This window comes from Marmota marmota, unplaced genomic scaffold (genome assembly GCF_001458135.2).
Source record: "Marmota marmota marmota unplaced genomic scaffold, marMar, whole genome shotgun sequence".
Classification (NCBI taxonomy): domain Eukaryota; kingdom Metazoa; phylum Chordata; class Mammalia; order Rodentia; family Sciuridae; genus Marmota; species Marmota marmota.
This window is the reverse complement of record NW_026000174.1, coordinates 2,294,685-2,316,133: the sequence shown is the minus strand read 5'-3', so window position 1 is coordinate 2,316,133 and position 21,449 is coordinate 2,294,685. Positions and strand designations below refer to the sequence as shown.

The 21,449-nt window shown below is 30.8% G+C and overlaps 1 protein-coding gene across 17 annotated transcripts in view; it reads left to right on the top strand.

Moving 5' to 3' along the window:
* Nucleotides 1–21,449, top strand: part of Tmem135 (transmembrane protein 135) — a 261,641-nt gene that overhangs the window by 68,308 nt on the left and 171,884 nt on the right. For 4 of the 17 annotated variants that reach the window (XM_048787929.1, XM_048787932.1, XM_048787938.1 and 1 more), the window contains exon 3: nucleotides 7,294–7,352. The exons of the other annotated variants lie outside the window; for them this stretch is intronic. In XM_048787929.1, coding sequence (XP_048643886.1) covers nucleotides 7,294–7,352 — 59 coding nt within the window. The remainder of the gene's footprint in view (nucleotides 1–7,293; nucleotides 7,353–21,449) is intronic. 17 annotated transcript variants of the gene reach the window in all.

The window sequence follows — 21,449 nt, the reverse complement described above, 5'->3', positions numbered from 1 at the left end:
TGGCTAGCTTCGCTTAGCATAATCTGCTCTAATGCCATCCATTTCCCTGCAAATTCTATGATTTTGTCATTTTTTAGTGCTGTGTAATACTCCATTGTGTATAGATGCCACATTTTTTTTTATCCATTCATTTATTGAAGGGCATCTAGGTTGGTTCCACAGTCTAGCTATTGTGAATTGTGCCGCTATGATCATTGATGTGGCAGTATCCCTGTAGTACGCTCTTTTAAGATCCTCAGGGAATAGTCCGAGAAGGACGATAGCTGGGTCAAATGGTGGATCCATTCCCAGCTTTCCCAGGAATCTCCATACTGCTTTCCAAATTGGCCGCACCAATTTGCAGTCCCACCAGCAATGTACAAGTGTACCCTTTTCCCCACATCCTCGCCAGCACTTGTTGTTGTTTGACTTCATAATGGCTGCCAATCTTACTGGAGTGAGATGGTATCTTAGGGTGGTTTTGATTTGCATTTCTCTGACTGCTAGAGATGGTGAGCATTTTTTCATGTACTTGTTGATTGACTGTATGTCCTCCTCTGAGAAGTGTCTGTTCAGGTCCTTGGCCCATTTGTTGATTGGGTTGTTTGTTCTCTTATTGTCTAATTTTTTGAGTTCTTTGTATACTCTGGATATTAGGGCTCTATCTGAAGTGTGAGGAGTAAAAATTTGTTCCCAGGATGTAGGCTCCCTATTTACCTCTCTTATTGTTTCTCTTGCTGAGAAAAAACTTTTTAGTTTAAGTAAGTCCCATTTGTTGATTCTTGTTATTAACTCTTGTGCTATGGGTGTCCTATTAAGGAATTTGGAGCCCGACCCCACAGTATGTAGATCGTAGCCAACTTTTTCTTCTATCAGACGCAGTGTCTCTGATTTGATATCTAGCTCCTTGATCCATTTTGAGTTAACTTTTGTGCATGGCGAGAGAAAGGGATTCAGTTTCATTTTGTTGCATATGGATTTCCAGTTTTCCCAGCACCATTTGTTGAAGATGCTATCTTTCCTCCATTGCATGTTTTTGGCCCCTTTATCAAATATAAGAAAGTTGTAATTTTGTGGATTGGTTTCTGTGTCCTCTATTCTGTACCATTGGTCCACCTGCCTATTTTGGTACGAGTACCACGCTGTTTTTGTTACTATTGCTTTGTAGTATAGTTTGAACTCTGGTATCGCTATACCTCCAGATTCACACTTCCTGCTTAGAATTGCTTTTGCTATTCTGGGTCTTTTGTTTTTCCATATGAATTTCATGATTGCTTTCTCTATTTGTACAAGAAATGCCGTTGGGATTTTGATTGGCATCGCATTAAACCTGTAGAGAACTTTGGGTAATATCGCCATTTTGATGATGTTAGTTCTGCCTATCCATGAACAGGGTGCATTTTTCTATCTTCTAAGATCTTCTTCTATCTCTCTCTTTAGGGTTCTGTAGTTTTCATTATATAAATCTTTCACCTCTTTTGTTAGGTTGATTCCCAGGTATCTTATTTTCTTTGAGGATATTGTGAATGGAGTGGTTTTCCTCATTTCCATTTCAGAAGTTTTGTTGCTGATATACAGGAATGCCTTTGATTTATGCATGTTGATTTTATATCCTGCCACTTTGCTGAATTCATTTATTAACTCTAGCAGTTTCTTTGTAGACCCTTTTGGGTCTGTTAAATATATTATCATGTCATCCGCAAATGGCGATATTTAAAAAAAAAAAGAAACCTTGTATTTTGAAATAATTGTAGGTTCGTATATAGTTGTAAAAATAATACAGGGAACTCATATCCTCTTTACCCAGCTTCCTCTAGTAGTGACATTTTGAAATACCTATAATATCAAAGCCCTGGTGTTTAACTGATACAGACAAGATAAAGAATGTTTCTTTCACCCCAAGAATCCCTTATGCTGCCCTTTTTATAGCCATACATGCATTCCTCTTCTGTCTTCTTAACCCCTTGACAGCCACTAATCTGTCTGTAATTTTGTTATCTTAAAGTTATATAAATGGAGTCATATAGTGTATAACCATTTGGAATTAGCTAATTTCACTCAGCATAATTCTCTGGGTATTCATTCAACTTGTATGTATCACTTGTTCATTCCTTTTTATTGCTGAGCCGTATTGCTTGCTATGGATATATTCATTGGAGGACATTTGACTTATATCCAGTTTTGGGTTATTATGAATAAAGCTACCGTAAACATTCATGCACAAGTTTTTGTGTGGTTATGAACTTTTGCCTGGAAAAATGCTAGCAGGCCAATTGTTGGATTAGAAGGTGGTTATGTGTTTTGTTTTTAAAGAAACTGTCAAATTATATTCTAGAGTAAAGGCTATACCACTTTGGCAGTATTTCTAGTCTAGAATAAACCATTGAATCTCTAGTTCTTTCTTATTTGAAAACCTTTTTTTTTTTTGAGTGGGGGTATATTTGTCTTTTTTTATTTTTAAATTTGTAATTTTTGTGAATGGATTAGTAAGTTGCAGTTTAAAAAAGATTCTGGGAAAATGCAGAATTTGACTTGGTCTTTTATCTTTTGTTAGGCAGTTATAAAAGGTTTGTATTTAAAAAATTTAATGAAGTCAAAGTCTTTACATGTAGATTTTGACTTTGTCTAAGGAAAGTGAATTTGCAAATGATTAGGATATATTATGGAAGTTAATGAAAACCAAATAAGCTTCATGTTCAGTTTATCTAAATAGAACCATTAATTTATGTCCATTTATTATTATCATACTAAGAGGAGAGTTGGAACAAAATAGATGAAGGATTTTGACATTTTCAGAGAAAAATGAATTTAATCTATAGAAATAATTTTCTGATATAACTTGTTTATATTGTTACAAGATAGACTAAGATGAAATTGTTAACTTTTAACTTCAAATTTAGGTTTGTAAATGTTAGGTTTATTTAAACAAAATATGTATTGTATTTTGCTATATGTTTCTGATTTGAAAAATATAGAAAAGCATAAAGAAAAGATTAAAATTTATCTGTAATTTTACCCTTTAATAATTACTGATATTTTTGTGTTTATTTTTTATTTTGCTTCTTCTTCAATGTGGTTTAAATACATAAACAAAGTGCACACACTAAGTACATGTTGAAGGCCCATATTTTAAATTCAGGTCATATTGTTTTATAATATACTTGTTTTGTTACTGTGTCATACAATTTTTTTTTGTAAGGATTAACTTATTTTGGGAAGATTTACTCCTTTTTAAATTCTTGGTTATATCTTCATTATATTAGGTTGGTTTTATACATACATCTATACTATATAATGGCACTCAAGTTGTTGGGAGACAATGAAATAATAATTGCTTGGTAAATTATAATGTAATTTTGTTAGTTTTGGCTATGGTACTTACCCATTCCTTAATTATTTTGATTAAAAGATTTAAAGATACTGTCATGTCTTTGAATGAATTCTGATAGAAAAATATATAGAACTAGTTCTGTATTATCTTTTTTACCCTTGTCTTTATTTTCATCAGTGGACTTTTTTTTTTTTTTTTTAAGAAAGCAATTTGTTGGGTATTGGAACATGAAATAAGTAGTTATTCTGTTCTTATACTTCATTTAGTTGAGGGAACAAGGTAGGTAAACGTCTGGATTTTAAATGAATAGATGATTAGTAGACCAAGACCTCATACTTTCCTGGGGGAGAAATTTGTAAACTAAGGAAAGTAAATAAACCTCATATCTGTTTTTTAGATTTTTTTGAAAATTAAATTTATTCTAACTGGCACATAAAAGTAAAACTTATACATATCAATAAGGTAATGTGACATTTTGATACAAGTCAACATTGTGAAAGTGCTTGTACTATATAATTGGGAATCTAAATTTTGCTAATTGTGGTTTGGGTTTGGCACTGTTGGGAACATGTAAAGAACTGTATACTCTCAAAAAGGGGACAACTTTATTGATACTTTCATTGTAAAATAGTCTTCCCTTATAGTTACTTTCATTACACATGGTATCTTCCAGTAAGTCCTAATAAGTTGAAGTTATTAGATTACTAGTTTTTATAATTTAATGATAAAAAACCATTTAAAAAATAAGACATATATCAATGGATTTAATACCTGTCTAAAAATATTGTTCCTTGTTATATGTTGTTTAGCATATTTTAGAGGAAGACTGTACAATTTTTAAAATAGCATTATTTCCTAGACTTTTGAAATTGATAGTGAATTAGTAGTTAAAGGTTAAAATAAGTAAAAGGGATATAGGGGATATAGAAAATGTACAAAATAAAGAAATATTTTCTCTGGCTTCTGCCAAGATAATAGTAGTAAAATAATGAAAAAGTTTTCCTGGGGTTCATATGCCACAACCAATTACCCACATGAACACCAGCTGCTAGAATTCAGCTTTGCCATGGTATAATTTAAGAGAACACATAAGCTAAATTTGCATTTATGTGATTTTTCTTTATTATGTTGGTTGTGACAATAACTGGGGTTTCTCGTTTCTCAAAATCTATCATATGCTGTTAACAGTTATTTAAAATAGGATGTCAAGTGCAATTCTTTTATGTTTAATTTACTTATAAGAAAAATAATTTAAGACAAATAAAAATCCTTCTGTATAAGTCCATTTGAAAACTTCTTCATAATTTCGTTTATGCCACCAAACATTTAACAATGTATGCATTTTAAAATTGTAAACATACATCTAGTAGGCTTCTCTATAGCATTTATTTGTTAATCTTAAACATGCAGTGTCTTTGATTAAAACATCTGTATTTGATTTTTCAAACATAAGGATTGAAAATGTTGATTCATGTGTTTTTTTATAAGGACACTTCAACTTAATGAAATTTAACAGGTATTATATATATCAGCGCTGTGCTGGGCACATGGGGATAGGAAAGAAATACAAGACAGATTGTAAATGAGTTGGAAAATTTGACAGATGAATGCAAAAGAAATAAAATAGTAGTATTAAACTTAAAAAGAAAGGAATTATAAACACTTTTTGAAATTGCTTCCCTAAGCTTTCCCATGCAGCAAATGGCATCAATCATTCATTCAGCTTCTTAGGCTGGAAACTTAGGCATTTTTAATTCTTTTCTTCTCTTTATACTCTTAGTTTAAGCCATGAAGAAATTTTATTTTACTTCTAAAATACAATCTGAATTTTACCATGTCTAACCGTCTCCATTGTTCTAATCACAGTTTAAGCCTTAACATCTCATCTTAGCTATCTTAATAGGCCAACTAGTTTACACCTTGCCACTCTTCATGTAGTCTTCTATGTACAGTTAGAGTTATTAGAGATACAAATTAGAGCATGTTGATCCTCAACTTAAAACAGAAAAACTTTACTTTTCTACTGCAATCCTTTTAAAATTCATTTGCCTTAGTGTGCTTCACAAGACTCTTGATGAATGCCTCACCTCTCTCTTTTCGTCTACATCTAATCTTTCTTCTCATTCATCATTTTGTCTTTCTTTCTTTAATCATTTAAAACCTGTACTTGCCTTTTTTTTTTTTTAATTTGGAAAGCTATTTCCCCAGATTTTTCTTGGGTACTATCTTCATGTTTGATCCAGTGTCACCTACTATTGTAGTTAAAGAATTTTCCCTTCACCTCTCTTCTTTAATTCATGATCATTACCTTTTTCCAGAACATTACTGCTAAGCTTGTGAGCATGAAAATGGTCAATATTAAGAACCATTGGATAACCATCATTTCTTTGAATGCTGCTGGTAACACTCAGTTGCATTTGTTTTACTCATTTGAGGCAGTTTCTGTGATGGTATTCACAACTTTTTTTCTTTTAAAATTTAGATGCATTAGGATAGAAATCCATCATATGTGTTAATAGTTATTTAAAATAGGACTATATAAGAGAAATTATAAAAAGAGATTTATTACAGGACTTATTGTAAGGGGCTTTATTGAAAGGATTAAGATAAGTTAATATTTTAAAATAAATTATGAAGTTACATTTTGTCTTTCCAAAGTCAAAATTTAGATTTCCTTTGTCTTGTTAAATTCTGTTCAGATATATCTCAAATAACCAATTACTATATAAGGTGACAACTATTTGTTTCATTTATTATTTCCAAATATGAAGTTTTGAGTATGGGGTAAAACTATTTTCATTGGTTCATGTAACATTTCTTCTTATTTTCCTTTATTGGACAATTTAATACTGTGTTTTAAAGCTGTATCTCTACGTTATTTTGTTCACTTTGAACTTTACACCTGTTTTCAAGACCTATGGGTGTTTTATATACTTCAGTGCATTGCCTCTGAAGACTGCATAGTGTGCCAAAATATCTTTCCCTTATATATATGCTTTCTAACAGTTTTGAGATATAATTCATAGACTAGAAAATTTACCATTTAAATGCTTACATTCCATTGTTTTTTGGCATTTTTCACAGGATTTTGTGATCTTTATCACAATCTAATTTTGGTATATTTGTTCCATTGCATTTTACTTGATTTTCTGAGTGATAGATTGCTTCTAATTCCTCAGTATAACAAAATCTCTTTTTATCTGTTTTGTGAGTTTCTCTGAGTGTGCATGAATAAAGGCTAAGAAGAAAGATGTTTTAGGTGGTATATTTTCTGTTGAAAGATATAATGTCTTGGAATGTGAGGAAACGTTATTTTAGTAGGTCATTCTGTTGTTACTTTGGGAGAGGTGTTGTCTTCTGCTTCTTTGATCTGTGCTTCTGAATAATTTGATTATTCAACATAGGAATATTGTGGCTGAAGATTCAACTTTGAAATTAGTTTATACTCTGTTATAAATTGCTTGACAGACTGTTATAGGGTCACTCATACCAAGAATAAATGGGTATATTTGGGGGGGGACATGTATTATTAAGACTTTATATGCTTTTGTTTTCTATTTGTCACAAGAAGATAACATTAAAATACATTAAAAAATTGAAAAAGATGAATGTTAAGGAAAATTGTTAAAATTAAGAAAACATAAATAAAAAATGTGAAGAGGCAGAATTTTATAAAGGGATATAAATAAGAGGGAAAAGCAAAGCAGTATAATAGCAAGAAAGGAAAAATTCAAAATGAATTTTAAAAGCTTATTAAGCACTTAGCATGCTATATTTGAATGTTTGTCCTTTCTAAAACTCATGTTGAAATTTAAATACTACTATAATGTTATGAAGAGGTGGAAGAGGTTTAGGTCTTGAGGGTCCACCTTCAGGAGTGAACTAACGAATGGGTTATTTATCATGGGAATGGGTTTACTTCTTCTTGTTCTCTCTCTCTTTGCTCTTCTGCTATGTGATGCCTTCTGCCATGTATAATGCAGCAAGAATGTCTTTGCTCAATGACAGTAACTTGATATTGGACTTCCCAGTTGCCAGAACTGTGAGTCAATAATTTTTTGTTCATTATAAATTACCTGTGTGGGGTATTCTGTTATAAAAGCACAAAATGGACTCAGGGGATGTGGTACCTCATTAATCCTGGGTAAGAATGGGAATCCTGTTTTCTAAGTAGTCTCTACTGATACGCTCAGGGTTGAAGGGAAGCGGAGGTCTTTTTATATATTGGTAAGCGGCACAAGGAAATGTTGGTAATGGATGTGTTAATTATCTTGAGTGTGATGATCTGTTTATAGTTGTATACATGGGTAAAAACTTATCAGATGTACTCCTAAATGTGTGGTGTTTATTGTGTCAGTTTTACCTCAAAAAAATGTTAAAAGTCATTTTTATAGGGCTGGGTTTGTGCTTCAGTGGTAGAGCACTTGCCTAGCACATGTGAGGCACTGGGTTAAAAATGCTGCATAAAAATAAATGGACAAAATAAAGGCTTTGTGTTCATCTACAACTAAAAAATAAACAAATCATTTTTATAGCATCAAAAACTCCTCAAACATCCTAAAGTTTTCTATGCTCTATCAGTAAGTTAAAATACAATCAGATTTTGCTAATTCAATTTTGAAATAAATTTTAAATGCCAATTCTTTTCTATGTCCACTGCTACTATACTTCATGTCAAATGGATTTAAAATTCTCTTTGTTAATGAGATAGAGAAGCAAACCATTTATGAACAGATTTTATTGACTGATAAGTTATTTTTTTTCCTTACTAGAGTGAAATATAGAGTTACTTCCTTTGAGTCCTTCTTTCTATACTGGTTGACTTTTTATTTATTCATTTTTTACAGTTCACTCTAGATTTTGTGTGGAAAATGACCACCCTAGCTTTCCATTTCATATAGTAGGTATGTGGCCTTGTAGAAAGACCATCTAACTCCAGATTTCTAGCTGAGTGAATCTGGTCTTAATATTTCTGGAGAAATCATTTATGACTTGGGTGGCAGAAATCCACTGTAGAAGTCTTGCTGACTGTGGCAGGATAAAAGTTCCTCATGCAGAAGAGAGTCCTTTGTGCTATTGTTCTAGATGGTATACCATAACGGTTCAGGTAATTTCTAGCTCAGATTACAAAAACACAGTAGAATGAAGTAGTTAAGAACATGGGCTGTGGAGTCCGATCAATTTAAATTTGGATCCTTCCATAGCATTTATGAACTTTGTGACTATAGTCACAAACCTAAGTTTTCTCTTCTGTCATATATATATATATATATATATATATATATATATATATATAAAATTTATTCTGTACTGTGATAATGAATCATTTCACTAAGAAAGAAAAGTTAAAAAATTTAAAGAAATGTTTTAATACAAAACTGTATTTTTGTCTGCTTTTAAAGTAATATGTATATAATATAAAATTAATAATTAAATATAAATAAAAATGACATACATTTTAAAATTACAGATATTGTACCAAAGGGGAAATAATATTTGGGTCATTAGCGTTGCTACCATTGTATTCATAACATGTGATTGGCTTTCCAAAATGGCTTCTTGGAAGCTGATATGAAAGTAAGTTCTAGGATTTGAACCTGCCTTAGATACCTGTTACTTGAACATAGGTGTTCATTCACATTTATACTTCTTCATTCTTTTACTAAATCTAGACTAAATAAGCCATTGTTAATAAACTTAAACATATTGTTCCCTAAATGTGGGCTTAGAAAAAAATGTGTAGACCAACACTGAGAAGTAAGACTCTTTAGCAAGGAAGGCTGAAGAAATGCTTAGTTTATTTAGCTCTCTCTAATTAATCCATGTACTATTTGTTTTCTTGGTATTTTTTTTTTTGACTCATAGATTTAAAGAGAAAAATTTTAAGTTTTTAAATATTTACCATATGTTTTTCTGTATTTTTGTTTTCTTCTTTAAATTCTTAAGAGTTTTGAATTTTGTTTGTAATTTCCTGCAGTAATAACATGAATGCTTGGTATGCATCAAATAATGCCTGCATGGTAGTACAGCTCATGTTTATTTATTACTTTGTAACATGTTTTTCCTATACATTTCCCATGTCAAAACCATCTTGTTAAATAGGCATGACTGGCAAACAGGTTACTTTCCCCTTATTGGAGTGAATAACAGAATGACTTCCTATGGGTTCTTCCTTATTATCACATGTATAAATGAAGAAAACTGACATTGGGACATACATGACTTCTCTGAAAACATACTGATAATATATAAGGTAGTATTGGAAACTCAGGCTTTGACGCTGGGTGTAGTCTTTTTTCTAGGCCACTATATTCTATTTAAATACTGAATAATAACCTTTTAGAACTTAAGACTTTTTAATTGGATGATATCAAGAAACAAACTTCAAATATGGCAACAGTTGCTGCATAGAATTTTATTATTTCATTTATGGTCTTTTAATTAAGGTTGAGTCTGAGGATCTGAATTGTAAAAAATTAGCACCACTCTGACAGCTTCAGGCAATAGCAGTATACCTCCATGTTAAATCATTTCATGTCAGTCAGATCTAGAAGTTAAGCATTACTTATACTTCTAGGAATTAAATTATTTAAGAGAATTGTATGTTTAAAACCAAAGTAAAAATAGCTTATTTAACTTATACTCATTTAACAAGCTATTTAAGTCCTAAAAATAGCTTTTATATTTGCTATATTTTGTAACTCTTGTTACTGTATTTCAAAGGGGTTTTATGAGATCTGTTCTTTCTTCTTTGATATCCATAGCTATGATTTAATATAACTTTTTAAAAACAGAAGCAAATAATGATTTTTGTGTGTGTAATAGTTATTATGCTTATTGCTAGGATGAGACATACTTAATTGCTTAAATGTAAGGTAAAATATCTTTATAACTTGTATGTAAAATTATTTCAGTACTAAAGTTACCATTCAGAAAAATTTAGAGGCAAGTAGTAAAAATATTTACTTAAGTGCTTAAGAACTTTAATTTTTAAACAATGTATTATATTTTAAAAATTTTGGAGGAAAGTGTCTAGGGCTGATTCCTAGCCTGATTTAATTTTTCATCATTTGTTGAATGATGTGACTGACTTAGTGAATGGTGTGTGATAATAGGTCTTTTATTCCCCTCCACTCCCAGTACTATCTTGTATCAAGTGGTACCTCTTAGCAGACTTTTTCATGAAGATAACATGAGTTTAAACTAACAATTAATTATACCATTTATCAGGAATGGTTTACTGTCTGAGGAGTTGTTTGGATGGAATCTATAATGTGTAGATTTTGGAATTTTTTTACATTTGGGCACCAGTTATACTGTAATTGGCTTGATAAAGTGAGCTGTACAATGAAGAAATTTAAGAGGTATAAATGGTTTTAATGTGTAGAAGAATAATAGCTCATTTAGAATAGTTTTGTAAGGTGTACCTTTTACATCTACAATAGTGATTAACAAAATAGAAGATGAAAAGTCCTGGCCCAGTTTATAAATGCCATTTGATGAAATTCACTTTGTAATTTCCATTTTGCTTAAAAGTTGTAGGAGGCAGACAGAAATTACCTTGCTTGAAACTTGATTATGTATTTGTGTGCAACTATGTATTTCAAAAAAAAGTGGAAAAAAAAAGTGAAAAGGAAAGAAAGACATGTTTATACAAAAATGTACTATCACAACAAGGGCCTGAATCTTTCAGATCTGGTATGTATTATTTTACTTCTGTAATTCTTTTTGATATTAGATGATTAATGGAAATAATAGTTTAATAAAGACTTTTAAAGATTTAACCTTTTTTTATTAAAAGCAAAAGTCCTTGTGACAGGATAGGTTTATTATATTAGCTAATATTAAATCGACTTTCTATACCTGAAAGTGTAGCAGTAACCTGTTACAGGTCAAATAAGAAACACATAAATGGTTGGAAGGTAAATTCTTATGGAATCTGGAGACCTAAATTCTGTTATCAGTTTATATACCAGTTAGGGTTCATTTAATTCAACTCCTTAGCCCTGTTTTCTATCCTGGGAACTTATATATTTTTGGTATAACTTTAATAGTTGATTTGTTCTAATGGAAAATCTTAACTTGTATGATGGTCTTGGTCAAACCATTTATTTATTTTTTCTTTTTTGCTATGGAGGATTAAACCCAGTGGTGCTTAACCACCGAACCATATCCTCAGCCTCCTTTTTTTAAAAAGAAAATATTAAGAATTTGAGAATGGGTCTTGCTAAATTGCTTAGAGTCTTGCTAAGTTACTGAGGCTGGCCTTGAACTTGCAATCCTTCTGCCTCAGCCTCCTGAGCCATTGGGATTACATGCATGTACCACTATGCCTGGCTCAAACTATTTACTTTTAAGTGTCCTTTTTCTTGGCTATGAGAAAGGTATAATACTAGTACCTACTTCATAGAGTAAGAATTTGGAAATTAATATAAGATTTACTATCACATAGGAGGATCTCAATCATTGTTTGCTTTTATTGTTTTGTCCTTGTGACTATGATTATGATCATGTCTGTATAGTCTTCACAGCATGGAAAAAATTTATCTGTTTTCAGGAAAGATGTATCTTGAGAAAACTTGCATACTATGAAGACATAAAGCTTCCTTAGTTTAGAAATAAATCTTGGTACATTAATCTGGTTTGATAGCATCTGGATTGAAAATTCAACTAAATTTAGGTATCTTAAAAGTATCTATTTTAACTTTCCAACTCTTTAGTCTTTCTGCCCCCATAGGTACATAAAGTATTGGTTAGATAAAGAACAGCTGGTATTCTGTTTTTGTATGATTTTAGTATTTTTAAGTTAAAAATGGTTATATGGTTATTGCTGATATTGTACAGCAAATTATATTTAGTTGTCTTTGCTCCAGGGAGTTAAAAACATTGTATAGATGTAACTAAACACTTTAACATTTAGACATCATTTTAATTATTTTCTGAGGAGAAACATTCAGGATTGAGGAGTTAACAGTTTTTTTCATGTCTATAGGATTTGGAAATTGGTAATAAAATATTTTTAATGCCTTGGCAAATTCTTTTTCTTAGGCAATGGATAATATAAGAAATCTTAAAATTTGTTCAGAAATTATCATGAGCATGTGATTGAGGTTTTTTCTGCTATGTGCAATAAAACAAACATGAAAAACGTGAACTACCATTTGGTATCAAAGAATGATAGAATGATGAAATACATGGATTATATGTGCAATTAGGTAAGACTTCATGTAAAATATAGGTTGTAATACAGGCATGTCATCTGGCAACAAGTTCTATATTAAAAAGAAAAAATTCAAGAATATTCAAGATGGTGGACTAGTCACAGTATTTTACTATTCTTTCCCACCCTCACCTTCAAATTCTAAAGAAATTATAGTAAACATGTCGAAAAAGGAATAAGTCTATAAAAATGTTGGAAAAGACTAGGTATTTTAATGAAGATCTAGAAGTTGGAATCTAATAAGTAAAAATCCAGGAAAGGATAAGACATAGTTTAGTAGTCACAGTTAAATTCTATAGGAGAGATTGGAACATTCTTCTCAATAGAACTCTGAAGAGAGATCTGAATCTAGGAGCTCAATAAAGAGCAGGAGTCATTAATTAATGGGATTTAGCTGGAAGTGTGGAGTCATTCCCCCTAGGAATTGAAAGGGAGGAGTTATCTGATTCAGGGTAAGGAAATTTATTGAAGAGTTTTAAGCATTTGGTAGGTCTGCCATCTCTGGCTTGCTTATCTGCTTTCTGCTCATTCAATTAAAGTGAAGTCTGCCAGTCAGTATTCCTAGTTCATGTTTATAACTCATAGTTGTCCAATTATTCCAGAGAAAGCTAACAGCACCACAATTGCAGTGGACATTTCTGTTCTGTTTGTGTGTGTGTGTGTGTGTGTGTGTGTGTGAATAGCATAAAATAGAAGGCAAATGCTGAATAAACATTTGGTCTTGGAGAAAACAGAAAATTCAAGAATAGGAGCAAACCTGAAAATAAAAAAGATTCCTCAGATAAAATTGAAAAGATATAGTAATTATAAAACAGTAATAGGATGCTTTGGAAAAGAGGCACTTACAGAAATAAAAGTTGTTCTTAGAGAGCAAAAAAAGAGATTGATTAAAAAGCCAGGAAGACAAAAGAAAGATAAAGCAGAGGTTATTGTCCAGAAATTGGAACAAAAGCCACAGATGCAAAACACTGAAATGTAAATTAACAGATGTGATAATCTACTCTGAATTAGTTCTTAAGAGAAAATAAGGAAGGGAATATTAAATAGATAATAGAAAACAATTTTCTTTTCTTTTTTTTTTTTTTAAATATTTATTTATTTTTTTAGTTCTCGGCGGACACAACATCTTTGTTTGTATGTGGTGCTGAGGATCGAACCCGGGCCGCACGCATGACAGGCGAGCGCGCTACCGCTTGAGCCACATCCCCAGCCCAGAAAACAATTTTCTTGATCTGGAAAAAGATATTAGTTTTCACATGGAAAGAACCCATTAAGTGTTGAGCAAGATGACTGAAAAAAGATTCATGTTCAGGTAGAGTTTTAGAACTACAAGGATACAGAAAAGTTTCTAGAAGCTTTCAGAGAAGGCAGGTGACCCACAACATAGATAATAAAATTGGCATGGACAGTCCTGAAAACCAGAATATAATGGGGAAATGTCTTTATAGTTTTTTGAACCCAGAATTCTATATATAACCCAACCAAATCCAAATTAAGGCAAGGTTGAAAAATAACATTTTCAGAGATATGATGAATAAAAGTTTACCTCTCATCTAGTCTCTCACTTGGAATAAAAATCACTTGAGAATTCACTCCAGCAAAAGGTAAAGGAATCAAAAAAGGGAAAAATAATGGACTCTAGAAACCATGGAAATAACCTAAGAATTCAATGAAACGAAATTTCAAAATACCAGCTGTCGAGCAGATCTTGAAAGGAATTTGTCCAAGTTTAAATAGGAATTTAGAGGCTCCTAGAAGAATGTCTATGTTATTTGAAAATATGTGATTAAAGAATTGGAAAATTTAGTGAAGTTATAAAAACAAGTTTCTTTTAACAACAAGAGCAGAACAACTAGTAACTTCATGAAAAACAAAAAGCTTTGTATATAGTAACAATTTAAATATGAAACAACATGGCATGATTTTGAACAAATGGTTGAGAATTTATCTTGACATTTGGAAGATATTCTGTAGAGGAGTACCATTTTAAGTTCTTATTTTTACATTTGATATACAATTACATGAATTCTGTTACAGTTTTTGATTCTAAACTTTATATATTTAGCACTGTAAATTTTAAACATTTAATTTTTGCATTGATCAATAAACAAAATTCAGCATACTTAATTATAGAGAACAATCTATAAATACAAAACATGACAATATAAAAACAACTATATCTGATAAAAACTGAGACATAGAAGAGGAGAAGAGATGAAAGAAAGTTTAGGTAAAATAATTTCCTTTTACATACAAGGGAGTCAATAAATGACCAAAGTTGACAAAGAAATTGGAGATGAAATATGTTCAAGTTATTAAAGCAACAAAAACAACACAAGAGAATGAAAAATGATATAAATAACAAAAATTAGAAGGATCGGGGGCCAGGGTAGGTTGTAGATAGCATGATTTGATAAATCAAGGAATAAATATATAAACTTATTATGGAGATTTATGATGATAATATAGTTGAATAACTAAAAATAATTCTAATCAAAGTTTGGGGTTGCTAGTTGAATAAGGGGTTATAAATATTTAATTTGATTTTATTTTTGTCTCTTTTATTATTATGTTTCTTGTCCAGGTTGCAGTGTGTATAGAATAGCCAAAACTATTCTATCACAAATATTCACTAATTTTTACTTGAACATCTTTCTCAGTTTACCATTGTCATTTCAGTGTCTTTATTAGTCTCTAGATGATGTTTCATGTTGCAGACATTTGAAAGTTCAGTGCAGATTCATTATAGTCACTGCCGAGTGAAATTGCAGATCTTGTAAAAGATACAGCATTTTCACAGATCCCTTTAAAATTCATATTTATGGACAAATTCATCATCAACAAATGCAGCATTTGCAGGTAACAGCTTGAATAAACTTCACAAATGTAGTTTTGTTTGTTATTTTCAAGTTAAAATCCCAGTTAAACCCTTTGCTTACTATTTACTGTGAAATATTAGGTCTTGTTCTAATTTGACCAAAATTCAATTTGTGTATGTTTTTTCAGTTTTAATTATTTTAGAAAATGCAGACCTTCTATATTCTTTTGTAAGTTTTGGTTTAAGTTAAGGCAAAATGTACTTAGAATATGGCTTGGGAACCTATGGAAACAAAGTAAGGACTATCATTCTGCCAGTCAGTATATTAGACTTAGTCCACACTGCTGAGATTGCTTTTGAATAGATTCTTCTACATGTCAATGAGTTACAGTTTATACTTACTAGGCAAGTGAAGCCCTTTTTCTTTGGTAGTAATTTGGAGCATCTTTAACTCATTGAATTGTGTATGTTGAAAGAATGAGCTATAGTATTACTTTAAGCTGCTTTTGTAAACATGATAAGTCTATTGTAAAGAAGATAGGCAAAAAACCACAATATTGGAACTGAAGGACATAGCTGTACAGGGCTTGAAAGTAATTGTACATAATCAGCCAAGGAGGCAGTATTTGTAATGGCTTATTATTATTATTATTTTTATTATTATTATTATTATCATTATTATTTTTATTTTTATAAGCTTTGGCAAACAAGCTATTCCTGCAAATACCTAGGGAATCACAAGTCTAAAATAGACTACTGATCATATTTCCAAATTTTCATGAATAGTTACCATTATTTGTCATTGTTAAACCCAAATGAAAGCAGTATATGAGAAAAATTTTGGAGAAAGTTTGAATATTGAACTATATGACATAAGTAATTAATTTGTTAAATCAGGGACTGCTAAAGCATTTAATGATATAATTTATAGTATAGGTTTAAACATATATTAAATAATTTGTTTAATTTTATATAAAAATAAATATAGCCAGACCTTAAGAAAAATCCCTATGTCGTCCATTTTTTGTTAAAAACTTTTGTCAAATGATTGAGGCCTTTAACATACATTTTTAGTACCATCTTAATAACTAAATCTAAATTATAAATCATTTAATTTATAAGTATTTATTTCTACAATAGAAATGAATTTAGTGTCTTTACTCTTTAAAGATTTCTATCTTCATATTTTAAGTAAAACATTTTTTTTTTTTAAGTACAGTGAAATGATTTTATTTTGGTTGGGAGCTTTGGTTTATTCCTGCTTTACCTCACTCCAGTCCCTTTTTAAGTAAGTACATTTGTAGTCACCTTTTTTTCTTATAGATATATTTTTTTTCTCTTTCCACATTTGTTATTGGTGCATTATAGTTGTACATAATGATGGGATTTGTCATTACATAGTCATACATACACACAATAAAACCATATAATTTGATAATATTTCTACAACTGAACACTATTTACTACTTTTGAGGTATATAAATTGTGTAATTTAATTCGTATTGATTTTTCTATTATTTTTTGGATGTAGCTGGTATTAAATAACAAAATTTAGAAATATTTACTCTTAACTATGATTCAGCTTTTTTGAAACATTTCTTTATAATAGAAGTTTATTTATCTTCACGATTTCCTTTGTAATGAAAATTAAATTTTATATACATAGTATTTTGAGTTTGTAACAAATAGAAAAGGATATAGCCCATCATATTTAAAAATGTATTATTGGATTAATAATAGTTTGATCTCAATCCAAGAAGAGCCCAGGGAAATTTATAGCATAGTCCTAGAAATTAGTAAACATTAAAATGATTTATGCAGAGTTTGGTTTATTAAATACATATCAATAAAATCAAATAAAAGTATCAATCTATTTTTAAGAATATAGATTAAAATAATTTTGGTTTCTTTAGTAAATTTAAGGATTAACAAATATATTAATAAAATCACTTTTCAGTTATATTAGTTTCTTAAAGAAAACTAAGGTCAATTTTCATAGTTTTCACTTCCCTCCAAAAAATGATATGTACATACATGAAAATAGCTATTTACCTATATGGTATAAGTACATCTATTGTCATAATTTGATATATAACATTTCACATTTTCTAGACTCAAGATGGCCTAAATTCATCTAGATAATTGTTGGCTTTTATAGACACAATTTTATTGTGCTTAAAATAAGAAAACAGAGATATTAAAAGGCTGTGTTTTCTAACATATGGCTTCAATTTGCATTTTAATCAGAATATGGAAGTTATTATTCTGACATCTGAAACTGAGGTAGCAATAAAAAATTATCACTAACAGGACAGCAGACACAATTTATTTTGTGTTTATTACTGGGTGGCCCTCTTAAAACTTTCCTGAACCTAATTGATTCCAGATAGTAGAATATTACAATTAAGTTATGGCATTTATTTTGGATGAAATTAATTTGAACTGTCTTAATAGGATTGGTGTTAATTAATGGTTAATATTTATTAAAATTTTGGCATATATGTACAAACCATATATACATATATAGTCAACTTATGTCCATATATGCATGTAGTATCAAATGAAAAGACTCTTGAAAACACTGAGTTGTTTAATAATTGTAGTTAAATTTATCTGCATTCAGGAAAGATGGTAGAAAAAGGATTTCATATTTTAGCCTACATATACTTTTATATAGTGGGATTATGTTACTTCTCTAACAAAATAATTTGTAGCATGAGATGAAATTTCTTTAATTTTTCAAATTTTATTTGACCTAAGATAATCACAATAACTTAAAATACATCAATACATTGTTAAAAACAAATTAACTTGCATGAATGAGTAATGCTGAAATAATGTGTCCCATGATCTAGAACACTATTTATTGTCTTGAATTCAATTTCCAAGATAGTTTTAATTCTTTTATCCAGCAAATTTGGACTCTTCACATGTTCCATACTTGTGCTAAGCTTTGGGGAAATAATGTCAGATTGAGAAAATCAAGGTTCAATGAAGAGTAGGTACCAGTAAATGCATACATTATAAAATATATGGTAAACGTAATTTTAGTAAGGTGGAGAAAGAAGAGAACAACTGCCAGGATATGTAGGGAAAACTTCTGAGGAGGCTGCATTTGAAGCATGAGGAAAATTTTCCAGGTAGGTAAACAGGGAAAAGGGAATTCTTAGCAAAGAGAGCATTTTGTGCACAGAATGGAGTCCTGAGTTTGTCTGGCATAGTTTCATTCTTTCTCTGGCCATTTATTCATTTTCTTATTTAACCAACATTTGCTGTGCACCTATATACTACCAACCAGGGTGTGTCTATATCATAGCAAACCTGATGGGCATGCTCCTATCTTAACATTTAGTCTAGTGTAGAAGAATAAATAATTAAAGTTATAATAGATGTTATAAAAGGAAAAGAATAAGTTGTTATAAGTGTATGTAACAATGCTAAATATAGGAGAAACTTCTAGACTATTGAGTGTTTTGAAATGGTATGAAAGGAAGGGATTTGGTCCAATTTTGAAAGGCATTGCATTTTAAGCAGTTGTTTAAATAATAACTTTGTTAAAAATTAGCTATAGATGTTCTACGTTACAACCAAACATTTTAAGAAAAGCATTCTGAAAGTATTCTTCAGGGTGGATTATAATAGGCGTAGTTGATAACATGGTCATTTAAGAGGTTTTTATATTGTGTAGTCAAGAAGCAGTTTTAATTGCTTAGAATTGATATAGATAGGAAAGAGACTAGAGTGTGTCAATCTACATATGACTTTTTAAATAAGTTTTTCAATTCACCTTGATACAACTTTTATGAGTACTTTACTAGATAGTTTCTGCCTAAATTATACATAATAAAGCAAATTAATCATTTTATTCTACTTCCTTCTACTCAAAACTGATGACTAATGTCATCTAATTTATTTCACAAAAACAAGCAAATTATTGACCTTTAGGTTTTGCTAATGTTTCACCAAATCTTGATTTATTTATAAAAACCTTGAGCCATTTCTCATAATAAAAAATCTCTAGTTTTTTAAAGTTTGTGTGTTTATTTAGTTTTATAATCTACCCAGCTACTACTTGGCCCTCTACAGATCTATTTTAGAACCCTCTCTTAGGCAATAATTCCTCTCTTAGGTAATAAAGCTCAAGCCCAGGAATTGGCAAGCTTTTTCAGCTTAGATACAGAAAATAAAAAATTTATTTTTTGGCTGTGTGGGTCATATGATCTGTATAGCAACTGCTCAACTCTGTTAGTGTAGGTGAAAACAGCCATAAACAATATGTAAATAAATGAGTATGACTGCATTCCAGGAAAACTTTCTGGATTCCAAAACTTGGATTTTATATACTTAAAAAAATTTTTATTAGTTGTTGATGGACCTTTATTTTATTCACTTATTTATATGTGGTGCTGAGACTCAAACCCACTGTCTCACACATCCTAGGCAAGTGCTCCACCACTGAGCCACAACCACAACCTGCCCCCAGATTTTACATACGTTTTACATGCTCAAAAATTGTATTATTTTGACTTTTAAATACCACTTGTGTTATTATCTAGGGCTGCCATAACACATGGCCACAAACAGTGTATTAAAATAAACATTTATTCTTTCATAGAGTTTGGAGGCTAGAAGCCTGAAAGCAAGGTGTCAGGACCATGCTCTCTCTCAAGGCTCTTGGGAAGGGTCCCTTGTCTCTTTCAGCTTCTGGTAGCTCGACAAGATTTTGGTATTTCTTGACCTGTTGCTGCATTATCTAATTTCTGCTTCTCTCATTGTATAGCCTTCTTTGTAAGCCTGTGTGACTTTGTGTGAATATTCTCTCTAATTTCTCTTTTACTTGATTACATGGACCCTATTTCCAAATAATATCAGTAAAGATCCTCTTTCCAATTAAGGTCACATTCACATGTGCTAAGATAATACTTATCTTTCATGGGGAAAATTTCTAATCTAATATTCAACTGTTTAAAAAAAATTAAAAAAGATTATTCTTAGTTTGAGGGTACAAAACAGGTGATGGGGCAGATTTGGCCATGGACTATATTAGCTGATGCTCTAGCCAAAGTTGACTATTTGTTTTTTTAATAAATATTTTATCCTTATAGGGAAGCAAGATGAGAATTAAAATTTATTGAATCCTTATTATCTTCCAAACATTTTGATGAGTGCTTTGATATTTTTCATCTTGTTTTCATCTTCAAACAACCTTATAATTATGGCAGATATTGTTAGCAGCAGCTTATGAAACAAATAGAATATTACTAAATTTAGTCATTCAAGCTCATATCACATTGCTATCAAATAATAACTGTAGGATTTGAATCTGTATCTGAAGCTGGACAGTAATGTCAGTTTTCTACTCTGTCTTTTTGCTACTCTATCACTATAGTTTTTGTGTATGTAGTGAAATGTTCTTCTTTGGTCCGTTATTTTACCTTTTTACTAGGATGACTTCAATCCACAGTGTTTTAAATATCTGTTATAGTTTCTTTGACTTTGTAAATAGAAACTAATTTAGATACCTTAAAAGTCAGAATTAAGGAAAGGAACATTTAGCTGGCTGACAGAATTGGGAGACGTGCTAAACTGTCAAGCCTTAAGAAAAGACAGGAAACAAGGGCAGCTATGAAGAACTCAGCCTTAGGACCTTTCTTATGACACTGACATTAAAGTGACTCAGTTCCAACATCCCTTTCCTCCCATTGGTCTTTAACCTCAAATTTCAATCCTTTGAAGGGAAAGTCTGATTGTCCTAATTTGGGTATAATCTTACCCTGCATCATAGCAGGTGGGACACAGCAAAAGAAGGGGGCATGTGACCTCTGTTGAATTCTTCATGAATAAAAGAGTAACTCAGATTACCTCAATGACATTTTATGTAATACACATGCATGAAATTTCTTCTTGGTACAGAGGATCACAAGAAGTAATCTCCATTTAATATATGATCTGCTATTTCCTGGTCATGTACCTATAACAGTGTCAAATGTACATTTAGAAATCTTTCTTTTTGAGTAGATGGTATTCTTTTCTGTTTTCCTATGACACTTGGTTCCTTATTCTGTAGTAGCAATTTCCTTCCTTTACTCCTCCTTCCCTTC